The sequence below is a fragment of the Sorex fumeus genome, unplaced genomic scaffold (genome assembly GCF_029834395.1).
Source record: "Sorex fumeus unplaced genomic scaffold, SorFum_2.1 ptg000022l, whole genome shotgun sequence".
Lineage (NCBI taxonomy): Eukaryota > Metazoa > Chordata > Mammalia > Eulipotyphla > Soricidae > Sorex > Sorex fumeus.
In genome coordinates, this window is record NW_026606079.1 from 792,657 (window position 1) to 805,000 (window position 12,344).

The 12,344-nt window shown below is 63.5% G+C and overlaps 1 protein-coding gene across 2 annotated transcripts in view; it reads left to right on the forward strand.

The window, feature by feature from the left end:
• The first annotated feature begins 893 nt into the window (after positions 1-893).
• LOC130023219 (uncharacterized) overlaps positions 894-12,344 on the forward strand; it is a 17,922-nt gene continuing 6,471 nt past the window's right edge. Inside the window, exons 1-3 of one of the 2 annotated variants that reach the window (XR_008792422.1) lie at positions 894-1,048; positions 2,665-2,799; positions 5,823-5,846. Coding sequence is in view for 1 of the 2 variants with exons in the window: in XM_056113727.1 (XP_055969702.1) it covers positions 2,410-2,799; positions 5,823-5,961; positions 11,927-11,986 (589 nt within the window). In the remaining variant the exon portion in view is untranslated. Of the gene's footprint in view, positions 1,049-2,337; positions 2,800-5,822; positions 5,962-11,926; positions 11,987-12,344 lie in introns of those variants that run through there. The other variant, XM_056113727.1, reaches the window with a different exon arrangement.

Genomic DNA, 12,344 nt, shown 5'->3' on the forward strand with positions numbered 1-12,344 from the left:
CCCTCCCCGCCCATTCCTCCTCCCTCCTCCCCGCCCATTCCTCCTCCCTCCTCCCCGCCCATTCCTCCTCCCGCCCTCCTCCTCCCACTTCTCCCCCCTCCTCCCCCCCCCGTTCCTCCTCCCCCTCCCCTTCTGGGCTCATCTCTCCTTTCCCCTCCCACTCCCGCCTCCCTCCTCTTCCCCCTCCCCGCCCAGCCCCTCCCTCCTCTTCCCCCTCCCCTCCCAGCCCCTCCCTCCCTCTACCTCCGTGCTCCCCCTCCCCTCCCAGCCCCTCCCTCCCTCTTCCTCCATGCTCCTCCTCCCCCATGCCCCGCCTCCCTCACCACACTCCTCCCTCTCCCCACTCACCCCTCCCACCTCCCTCAGCCCCTCCCTCCCCCAGCCGGCTCCCATGTCCCCCTCAATCCCTCTGCTGTTCCTGCGCTGGCCATCAGGGGTCATCAGGATGGTCTCTGATCTGGCTCTCCCATGCATAGGGTCTTCGGGGATGACATCATCCATCCACCATCTAGTCTTCTGCGACCACCTGTGACCACCAGATGCCAAGTTGATGCCGGGTGCCCGCTGCTCATCTGCGATATCATGGTACCTCTCCCCTTCTTGGGTCCCCATGGTGGGCGGGGCCCTCTCCCAACCCCGCGACCCTCCTGGTATCACCCCCAGACCCATTAGCAAATAAAAGATAATTTTATATTTTAGCTTTCCGTTTGAGTTGTCATGCTGTTAGCTGTTAATTAACCGTGTGTGCATGTGTGTGTGTGTGTGTGTGTGTGTGTGTGTATGGGGAGGGTCCTCACTAATTTATGCATCAATTAATTACAGAGGCCTCAAGTAGCCCCAGCTCCTGGATCCCATCACCCTGCACAGAGGCGGCCTGCAGACCCCCACCCCCAGCAGGACGCAGAGGGATGAAGAGGATGGAGGGACTCACCCCCTCTCTGCCGTCCCTCTCGGCTCAAGGCTTATGCCAAGGCCCTAGTGAGGGGGCATTGGCCGCTAACTCTTCACCTTTGCTATGCACACACCTTGATGCTCTGAGCTCCTTCCTGTAAGTCTCTGCTTGCCTTAACATGCCCGTGCACTGGAGTGTCCCCCCCCCCCCCCGTGGGCGGCAGCCTTCCTCAGCTCTGCCGACCCTCACCCCACCAGGTCCTGAATTGGAAGGACCCTTTGGGAATGTCTCAGGAGGGGGACCTGGGCTGAGGGCCAGGGGACTCACAGCTACGCGTTGGCGGGTCAGACTCAGGGTGGATGAGTGTGAGCCCGGCGGCCAGGCATGTGTCCTCTCTTTAGGGTCTCCCTGTCCTTCCCGGGTACGGGGGGTGAGAAGAGCACCCTCCAGGGACAACGTGAGTATTGAATGAGACCAGGCGGCCTGGGGCTGGCGGCCATGGCGGAGCACTCCCGGAATGTTTGGTGAAAGACCCCTGAGCCCCTCACCCGACCCCTCTGTTCTCCCGCAGCACGCAGACGACCCTCCACAGGTAGGGACCCTGAGGCTAGGTCCAGTGCATATTCAAATGAGGGCAGCAGGTAGGGGGGAGGACCCCGGCTCCCCCACCAAGCCCCGCCCCGGGGGCCCCACACACTCTCCCCACCCGCCCTGACATTCAGTGATGATTGGCATTCAGTTCTTGATTGGCAAGATCAGGGGGTCAGAGTTGAACCCAGGGTGTCTCTGACCGTGCCCCAACCCCAAGCTGCCCCCCCTCTTCTCCCTGACCCCCCCCCCCGCACAACTTTCACTTATTCCCCATCACATCTCACAATGGCACAGCCTGCCTGGCCCCTGCCCTCCACACCGGCCCACCCTCACCGTGACTGTGTGACCTCGAACAAGTCGCTCCTTTCCCACATCTTCCTTCCTTTCTTCCCCCTGGGAGGCAACTACGGCAGCCAACCCCCATCCCGGGGCACAGTTCTCCCCAGGAGAACTTTCTAAGGGCCCCGCCTGCCCCCACATGTCCCAGGCCAGAGACCACCACCCAGGAGAGCTCGTTCAGCAAACATTTCTGGACCGGCAACGCCCTGGCCCGCCCACCAGCCTGGTACGGGACACAGAGAGGCTGCAAAGCCCCTGGAAGGCAAGTGACCACAGCCCCGGGCTTCCTCCAGCACCACCACAGCCCGCCAGCATGGTCTGACCAAGACAGAACCCGCTGACCTCCTCGGAGGGGCTGGGCTGGGTGGACAGTGGCCCCCCCACCCCCAGCTGGTGGATTGGGTGGTGGGGGCCGGCTGGCGAGTGGCTGGTGGCCTCTTGTCCCCCAGAGGCTGGGCAGCTTCTTCTGCCCGTTTGTGCCCCTCACGTGAGGGTGTGTCCCGTCAGCTCTGAAACCCAGGCCCCGCGAGTTTGCGATTGGTCCACTCGGGCGCTGCCCCAGTGGGTAACTCCGGAGACTGCCCCCTATGCTGTTGGCGAGGCCCTCAGCCCTTTCCATTCATGTGAACCTCAGACAACGTCCCGCCCGGATGCCCGCCTCCAACGGGAACGGGGGTCGTCAAGCGGCAAGAGAGGTCCTAGGGACCTTTGAACCTGCACCCCCAGCTCCTCCCGCCTTGCAAAGGGAGGAGCGTCCTTGGTGCTGGCCCCTCCCCCTCCCCTTCGAACCCCTGACTGGACTTTCGTTTCCAGCTCCTGCAGTCTCTCTCTTTCCTTTCCAGCCGGCTTCTTGGCTTCTGGAAAGGCCTGTCTACACTCGTGCCTGTCTACACTCGCTGTCTCCTTCCTCACCTCCAATTTCCTCTCCAACCTGCTGCTTCCTGACTTGCTTTCCTCCGGTGAAGGCCCTTCTGCAGGTAAAGGCTGGTCTGGACACACTTCCGGCTCACAGACACACGGACACACGGACACACGGACACACACACACGTCCACCCGCTTGGGCTCACTTCCGGTCAGACAAAGTCTCTTCCCTAGGCCCCGCGGGCACCCACCCAGCCGGGCCTCCCGACCTCTGGGACTTGCCCTAGACCATCGCCGCTTTCCACGCCTGAGTCGTGAACCAGGGAGTGCCCGCGCTGGGCGGGTGTCATGGCACTTGGGAAAAAGGGAGAAAAGTGGGCCAGGATCCGCCCGACTGGGTAAGGCCGCAGTCCCTGGGAGCATGAAGGAAATGGGGGAAAAGTCAGGAGCAACAAGAATTAAAAACAACAACAGCAAACTTTGAGCCGAGCAAAACGTCAGGAGAAGACGTTCACGGCGCCTCCACTGGTTTCCTTTGTCCACTCCAGACAGAACCAGAAAGAAAAGAATCTGTGGGGGTGACAGGAGGAAGCAGAGCCCTCTCCTTCCCCCCACCCCAGGCTTTAGAGACAAAAGCTCAGGAAGGGAACCTCACAAATTATTAAAACCTGCCCCAAACCCTCCCTCCCGGGGAAAGGTGAGCCCCGGCCGGGAAGGAAAGGTTTTGCCCAATTCCCCCAAATCCCAGGCAGCTGGCAAATCAAATGGGCCCGTTTGGGGCGCTTAACTCCTCCGTCAGGTTTAAACCTCTTTACCTCCCGGGCGGCGGGACCTCCCAGCCCACCCTTTTTGCTGCTGATTAAATCCTGAAGGGGCGCAGGCTTCCGGGGAGTGGGGCCCCAGGAAGCGGCCCCCCAGCTGAGGGGCTCGGCCTAAATGAAGCAGCTAATGGTGCTGCCTAATGAGCCTGGGCCCCTCAGAAGGCTCCTTTGTCCGCCCAAGAAAAGCTCGATGATTAGCATAATGAGGTGACCTGTGCCCCTGGACAGGCCACCAGGCCTGCTGCAGCTCACCCCCCCCCCCATCTGGGCAGTGTGTCCTGCGGGTCCCCGTGGGCCCCCCGGGACGGCGACTGGATGAGGGGTCTGTGGTGACTGATTCCCTCTGCAGGCACCCACCCTCAGTGACAGCAAAATGCGGGGACCAGGACATGGGGCCGGGCACCCCCACAGCAGGCCCTGTTCAAAAAAGAGGCATTCGGGGATCCCCCGAGACTGCTTGGGGGCTCACACTTGGCTCCCCTGCTCGCCAGGGGTTGGGTGCCCCGGGACCCCGGGTCTGCAGTAGGGTCGGCCGCAGCGGGACTCCCATCTCTCACTGCAGACCGCAGGCCCTCTGGGCGCGCCAGAAGTGGGGGGGCTGGAGGGGCACCCGTGGCCCAGCAGGAAGCCCCGCCCTTTCCAGTCCCACCCTGGGCGGCCCAGACACCTGCCCAGCCAGCCCAGGTGGCAATAGGGGGAGCTGCCCCCCCCACCACCCCCCGCTGGAAGAGGAGGCTCAGGGGTGTTCCCCTGAGGTGACTGGCTGAAAATGGGGAGGGGCCCCCCTCCATGGGAGATCAGTTGCTGTGCCCGGGGTGCTCAGGGCTCTGGACTGGAGACCCTGGAGCCCACCCAGAAGCCACTCAGCCCCCCCACTGGGACCCCCAAGCCCCTCCCCAGCCCTGGGGTCCTGCAGCCAGAAAACTAGAGGTCAGAGGCCAGGAGCTCCTCGCTGCCCCCCACTCCTTCTCATCTGCTGTCTCTTGGCCTTTCCCTCATCCCTCGCCCCCGTCCCCCATCCCTCCCCTCCCCCTTCCCCTCCCCTCCCCCTTCCCCTCCCCTCCTCCTCCCCCCCCCCTCCCCCAGCACCATTTCTAGTCAAACCCTCTGGGGGTGCCTTAGGCCAGTCCACATTTTCTCTGGGTGTCCCAGCACCAGCCTGACACAAAGTGGGGTTCAGTAAGAGTATGTGGGATGTCTGCTTGGATAGGTGGGTCCAGGAAGAACCGGGGCCGCAGAGCAGCGGTTAGTGGGTTCGGGCGGTCGAGGCAAAAGGGTGGGGGGGTGGTGAATCTGGCCTCCGAGGAGCCCTGTTGGGCTCCAGGTCTCAGCCCTTCCTGCACTCGCGCGCCCACCCCGGCAAGCCCACAGTCGATCCTTGCCGACCAAGCCCACGTCCGGCAGGGGCTGGACACCCTTTCCCTAGTTGCCCCTCGACGGCCTCTGCGTCCCAGGAGTGCTGGGGCGCGCGTCGGCGGACGGGGGGTGTGGGCCAGGTGGGCGGCCTCTGCTCCTGGCCCCACCGGGGCCCTGCCTGTGCGGGCCAGCCCGCGCCTCCCGCCCACCCTCTCTCTTCCTTCCTTAGCCGAGGGCCGCTCTGGAGTGCGGGCGGGGGACGGGGGGATGCCAGGAGGACAGGGACGTCGTCGCAAGGCCACAGGCGGCTCTGGCCATTCAGGTCTCTCTCTTGAGCGGGGTCTCAGACTGGACCCCTCCCTCCGTTCTGCCCCCCGCCCCCGACCCCCACCCGAGGCGGCGCCCTTGGCCCCCTCACTGGCCTGTCCTGTCCCTGTCACCGTGTGAAGGGCAGAAGGCCTGGGCCCTCCAGTGAAGCGGGTGGCACGGCTCCACATGGCCCAGCTAACCTCCAGCCCCTGCTCGGCTCTCCTGGACACCCCCAGCCCCCCACGGTATCACGGCATGCAGACCCCTCCCGGGCTAACTCACCTCCGCCCCCCCACCCCAGCCCACCCCAGTCCACCCTAACAGGCTGCTCCTCTGAGCCCAGCTCTGCCCCCCACCCCGCCTGCCACACCCCTCTCCCCTCCCCCACCCCCCTGCTGCCCCCTGCCCTGGCCCTCCCCCCCTCCAGCCAGCCCGAGGGAGCCTGGCACAGCCAGGCGGGGCCCCCAACCCCGCCATCACCCCCGTCCCCGAGACTGTCTGATTCTTACGGGTTTGCCCCCGGTAGGTCAGGAGCTCCCTGAGGCCGATGCTGGCATTGCAGCCCCCAGACCCAGGTGAGTGGTTGCCAGCGTCACCCCCGGGGTGCCTGCTGCTATTGCTGGCCGGGACTCTAACCTGCAGCCCTCCCCAGGGTGGGACCGTCCTCTGCGCTGGGACAAGGCGTGAAGACAGAGGCCGGGACCCCGCCGTGGGACCCACAGAGCCCGGCACCCCGACCTGCCTGCAGATGCCCCCGCCAGCCCCCCGCTGCTATCTGGCTCCTTCTTCAGGTGAGTCTTTCCGGCCCCCCGGGGCCGACGCCTCACACCACACCACACCACACCACACCACACCACACCACACCACACATCACGCCGCAGTGTGGACTCGTGGCAGCGGCCTGGAACCTCCAGGCCAGGCACGGTAAGTGGTGCACCCCTGCCGGGGGACCCCGGACATCCTGGACGTGGACCCTGCCTCCTGCACCCAGGCACTGCTCTCGAGATACAGCCCACAGGAGACCCGTCTCAAGGTGCTCGGACACGGCCAGCAGGAGACCCCAAAGTCAGGGGGGTGTCGGGGGTGCTCGGAGGGCCCTTGCCCACCTGAGGGGAGGGGTCTGCGGGCGTCACTGGTGGCCCTGGCCTGGGCATAGCCATGTGGCCGCAAGGCCCAGGGCGTGGTGGGTGGAGCCCCAGTCAGGGTGGGCTCGGGGCATGGGGCAGAGGACCCCCTCTTTCTGGGGTCCCAGTGACTGAGCCTGTCTCAGGACCCAGCCAGGAGTCATGAGGGGCTGCCAGGGTCTTCTGGGAAAGGCAGAGACCCCCTCCCCCGGGGTGGGCCTCATCAGCCGGCCACCCCCAGGACCCGCCTTCCCCCCCAACCCTGGAAGCAGGATGCGAGGCCCAGGCGAGGTGGGCTGGGGTGGGCCCCGCCTTGCTCTGGGGGAGCCCCCTGCCCCCCCGGCCCGCAGGCTGTGTGTGTCGGGGCTCAGCGGGGAGGCCCGCGCAGGCTGTGATATTTACTCAGGCCTTGGCATTTGCCCAGCGGCCGCACAGAGGGGAGTGGGCGGGCGGGCGGGCGGGGGGCCTTCACAGCCGCAGGAAGTGGAGCTCCCGGCTCCCATGGCTGCCTTTTCTAGAAAGATCTCAGGGCTCAGGGCTTGGGTCTTCAGAGCCTGGGGCTGGGGGGCTCTGGGGGCTGAAAGATGCAGAAATGCGGGTGACAGGGTGGGCAGGCCCTGGAAGGCTGATGGGGGGGTCCTCTGCGGGCCCCGCCTTCGAGGGGTGCCAGGGAGACCCTCAGGGCCACTAGGACACCGAGGGCCTGTCCCGGGAGGGTGTCTCTGTCACTTGTCACCGTGTTCATCAGCAGCCCAGAGCCATGTTTCCTGCTGTGGCGGGCGTGGGTGAGGGGAACCCCGCCTGAAGCCCCTCTGACCACCCCCCCCCCCCCAGAGCTGGGGGGCCGATGGCAGCCTCGGGCCCTGCCGTGTTATTCCCAGTTGTGGGTCGGGCCCTGCGTGCGTCTGTTTCCAGGCTCTTCCCTGCCCCTCGCCCCGCAGCGTCAGGCCTGGCCCGGGAGGGCTGTGCCCCTTTCATTCACGGACGCCAAGCCGCTTAAATGTGTTTTTTATGAGCGGTCTCACTTCTAGAAACAGAAGGAACGCCTGTGTGTCTGTAGTGAGCTTGCTAATGAATCTTTCCCTGAAAAGAGGAAGCGGCTTCACACAGAAGAAGGGGGCGTGGAGGGGCCCCTGGATATCAAGGGCCGGGGGAGAGGGCGGCGGCCGGCGGCCAGCGCAGAGGCGGGCATTGTCCGCGGGATGCACCTTCTGATTAGAGGACCGAATTCAGAGAGCTGGGAGCAGGACTCCAGTAGGCCAGCCCAGCCCCCTCCCGCGGGAGAGAGAGGGACAGACAGACGGACAGCCAGACAGCCCCCTTTCCCACCCTCAGGAGAGGCCCCTCCATGCGAGGGAGAGGAGCTGGGTGGAGGGGCGCGGGGAGGAACCTTCCAGGAGGACGCTGAACTGCCACCCAGCCGGGCGGAATTGTGGGAGGGAGAAGGAGGAGGACCCCCGCCCCCACCCTGCCCCAGTTCTCTCTCTCTCTCTTTCTCTGTCCTCACGGGCGCCGGGCTGGATGGATGCCCCCAACTTTGGGGGGCCGCTCGTGAGAGAGGCCCTAATTAGGGAGAGGAGCAGAGAGCAGCACAGAGCCCTAATTGCTTTCCAATTTCTTTGGGCTTAAAAGACAATCCAGCAGGAGGGCGAGGGACCACCACCTTTGGCGGCCTGGCCGGGCAGTGAATAGGGTCTTTGCTGGGGCTTAGGCTGACGGCTCCCGTGGGAGCCCGAGACAAAGATGCAGGCAGAAAGGAATGTGGGGCCCCCACGCCCGCCACCTGAGGGTAATCGGAGGGTGGGTGCATTCTTTCAATAGAAGGTGCTTTGCTTTGGATAAAAAGGAGAAAACCCAATTACCTTCCCGAGATGAGAGTGTGTGTGTGTGTGCGCGCGCACGTGTGTGTGTGTGTGTGTGTGTGTCTCCTAGCAGTCACCCCCCCCCCCCCCCCCGCCATGGCTCTTAAGCAGACAGGGCCACACACTGACCCGCTGGGCAGCCACCTGCCCGCACCACCCACACGCCCTGCAACCCTCTGCTCTGGGTCACAGAGGGCTGGAGCCCAGGGTCCAGCTGGACCCGACGTGGGTGGGGGCCAGGGGAGGGGGTAAGGACAGGCTCTGCCGCGTCCTCAGGGTCATCCTCGGGGTGCAGACAGGCATGCCTGCTGGGCTGAGAGACTGGGAGTGGGGGATGGACAGGAGAGCTGGCCCAGAGTGCTGGGTGGGGGTCCAGAGAGCTGGCCCGGGGTGGGGGTGTCCCATCTAGACACTGGGGCCAGTTCCCAACCCAGGGGTCTTTCTGTTGCTGTGTTTGGGTCACACTTGGCAGTCTCCTGGGCTTACTCCTGGTTCTGTGCTCAGGGGTCACTCTCAGCGGGGCTCAGGACCCCCAGTGTGAGGTGCTGGGATAGAAGCTTGGGTGGGCCGCGAGCGAGGCCAGACCCTCCCCACTGTGCTCTCGAGCTGCAAGGAGGGGTCTTTGCGATCTGGGGGGAGAGACAGTGTGTGCTGGGGGGCGGGGGCCTGGGAGGGGTTCTGGTCACGGCTGGCCTCCCCTTCCCCACTTCTACAGACCAGTGGGCTCTAAAGGGTGACAGGGAGCGGCACTTAGGGTGTCAGGACCCCAGACTGAGCCCCCACCTGGCTTCTGGCTGAGCGCGAGGGCACCCCTGTCCCACACCCCCAGGGGTCAGAAGAGTTCTCCAAGGATGTTCTTTCTATGCTCCCACAGTGAGCCCCAGCCTGACCACGGGTGTCTTTGTCCCTGGGCCTCAGTTTCCCTTTCTGTGAAATGGGGCGGTGCCAACTCAGGGACCTCGGGGCTCCACCTGGCTGCCCTAGAGGTCTCTGCATCAGGGGCGGGTGTGTAGTGTCTTCTAGAGTCTTCTACACTCTCAGGGACCCGGGGCTCTAGTTAGGGGCTTGTGGACGTGGGCGATGGGGTCGGGGCACTGAGGGTCAGTTAACAAGGACCCCGGCCACTTGTCCCCTGGCTCTGGGGCCCCCTGGAGGTGGCAGGTTTCAGGGCCGTGCCACCTGCAGGCCTGGTCAGCGCCACTGACCTCTCAGCCCGTGTCCCCACCCTCACGCCTGCGGCCATGTGCCCGGGGGTGGGGTGGGGGGTCGGACCGCTTTTGTGTTGCGACCTTGGGCGTGATGTTCCCTGCCAGCCGGGATGAGGGATAGCGAAATTGCCAGTTCAATTAGGCCCCGGCCGCCCTTCCCCAGCCCGGCCCAGCCGGTCTCTCCATTAACGGTAAACCCGCACCTAATGGGCCCTAATTCCCTCTAATTGCTCGCTCCTGGAACGCAGGGGACTTCCAGGAAGAGGCCCACGGGCCGGGTCCTCCTCGCCGAGGAGATGAGAAGGCTGGCGGAGGCCGCTCGAGGGACGGCTCAAAAGAGGGCCAATTACGTGTCCTGCGTCCCTCAATGGGCCTGAGTGCTGGGGCCAGGGATTAGCTCTGCTGGCAGCTCGCTTTTGTTGGACGGCTGCTCCTGGGGGTCTTTGCTCAACAGGTAGAGGGAGCTCGAGGGGCCCAGCTCCAGGGCTGCGCCCCACAGCACCCCCCCCCCACCCCGGGCTCCCTGTGTGCTGCCCCACCTTTCTCGGGGGTCAGAGGTGGGTGTGGAAAAAGCCATGCCCACTTTGCTTCCAGAACAGAGAGGCCGAAAACGCTTTTTGGTGGAGAGCTAGGACGAGGAAGTTTCTGGGGTGTCCTGACAGACTGGACCTCTGTATGACCCCTGACCCCAAGCCAGGCCCCCACGAGGTCCCTGCAAGAGCCAGAGGGCTTCTTGAGCCCTGGGCACTCACCCCTGCAGCTCAAGGGCAGAGAGGATGTTTTGTTGTTGTTGTTGTGTTTTGAGGCCATACTTGGTGGTGCTCAGGGCTGACGTCCTGGCTCTGCACTCAGGGATCGCTTCCGGTGGGCTTGGGGGACCCCGTGGGGTGCCGGAGATTGAGCCCAGGTGGACACATGTCAGGCCAGTGCCCTTCCCGCTGTCCTGTCTCTCAGATTTTGAGGAGGGGGTATGACTTGGAAGCAAAGAGGCGTGTCCCCTTTGAGTAGCCCCTGCCAGGCCGTGGTGCCCCCCAGGAGGGGTCCTGAAATGTAAGCTCAGGGTGGGAGAGGGTAGCTTCCATTCTTGGGGTCCCCTGGGAGCTTCCTTGCTCCTCCTCAGCCCCCCAGCGAGGCTACACTGCCTTTCTTCTGCTCGACTAATGAGCGCGCTCAAAATCAACTCAGTTCCCCAAATACTCAGAGACTCTTCAGGTCCAGAGGAAAAGTGAGCAGGAGGATTACAGAGAACCCCAGTATTAACACCCCCATTTCCCTGCCACGCACGTCTCACGTCTGCCTAGGACCAGTGGGCCAGAGACCGTGTTTCCTACGTGTGACTTAAACACTACTATTGATATTTATTTTTATATATTTATTTATATTCATTATTGATGGCCATATATTATGTCAATTTTTATATGGATTTAAAGACTTTATATTTATATATTTATTTTGCTATACCCAGTGATGCTCAGGGGATACTCCTGGCTCTGCACTCAGGATTGACAGCTAGTGGTGATTGGATCAAACCCGGGTGGGCTGCGTGCCAGGGAAACCCCCTCCCTGAAGACTGACTTTCAAGGCATTTGTCCAAAGACTCGAAGTCCACTGGCACAGTGGTATTTGGTAGTAATAGAAGTAGTAGTAGTAGTAGTAGTAATATGCCTCAGTTTTCTCATTTGCATTGAAGTCTGACATGACCACATTGAAGAGTTAGTGGCTGAGCAGGGGTAAGTGGCCAGGATGTCATGGGTCAGTGGGACAGGAGGGGGCGTGGCCTGAACAGGTGCAGACACCCCTGAGGCTCTCCCTGGTGCCCCCTGGAGCTGCTGGAGGGTCTTGTCACTGGGACCTTGGGGAGGAGGTGTTGGATGTCACAAGGGGCTGGGGGGTCTTCACAGACCCCGACCCACCGTAGGTGTAGAGTTGGGGCCCGGGAGTGTGCTGGGTCAGTCCCGCTGAGCAGCCCCAAGGCTGGGGCCAAGAAGCTGGTTGTGGGGGCCCACTTCTGCCTCTTGGGTCCAGATTGACCCCATACTTGCTAGGGGCTAGATGTGTGGGGGTCCCTGATAGAAGTAGGGGCTCTTGAACAACCAAACTTTGAAAGGTGCCTGGGGCCAGAGTGATAGCACAGCGGGGAGGGTGTTTGCCTTGCATGCCGCTGCCCACCCAGGTTCAATCCCGGCATCCCATGGGGTCCCCAGAGCCCCGCCAGGAGCGACTTCCTGCGTGCAGAGCCAGGAGTCACCCCTGTGAATGGCCGGGTGTGACCCAAAAAGCAAAAGGAAATAAGAAAGAAAGGTGCTTGTCAGGAGGGCAGGTGGGGGGTGGGGGTGTCATGGGAGGGACCCTGGGGACATGGCGAGAGGTGGACACTGGTGGCAGCGTGGCGTGGCCATAGCATACATCTAAAACGCAACTGGGAGTAACCGCGAACCTCAGTGCTTTAATGAAGAGATGTGGAGAGAAGAAATAAAGTGGGGTGGGGGTCCTTGTTTGCAGCACCCAGGGCCCTAACTAGTGGGCGTGTGTCCTTCTCGCTGACCCCATGTCTTCTTCCAGCTCAAGCCGCCACCAGGAACCTGTGCGTGAGCCCGACCCTGCGCCTCGCAGCCTTGACGCGTAAGTGGCTGAATGTGGGGACACGCCGTGGGGGGACCACACAGCCAAGCGGGTGGGCCGCAGGGGGCAGGCTGCAGGGGGGAGACGTGTGCTCTGAGGCAGGGGGGCGGCCGCAGCCCCGGATGGAGCTTCCGCCCATGCTCCCCCGCCTGGGCCGGGGCGGGGACGGACGGGCCCCACAAAGGGCTGTGGAGACACGCAGTCCTGGGCCCCCGCCTCGCCGAGGGGCCCCACGCTCCGGTGACCTCTCACCCCCTTGAGATGTCTGGAAAACAGAGTGGGTAGATTTTCTGTCTTCAAAGTTTCCGACGAAACCTCTTCAAGTTCTTTATTATGTGGGGCCGAGACGCAGGGCAAT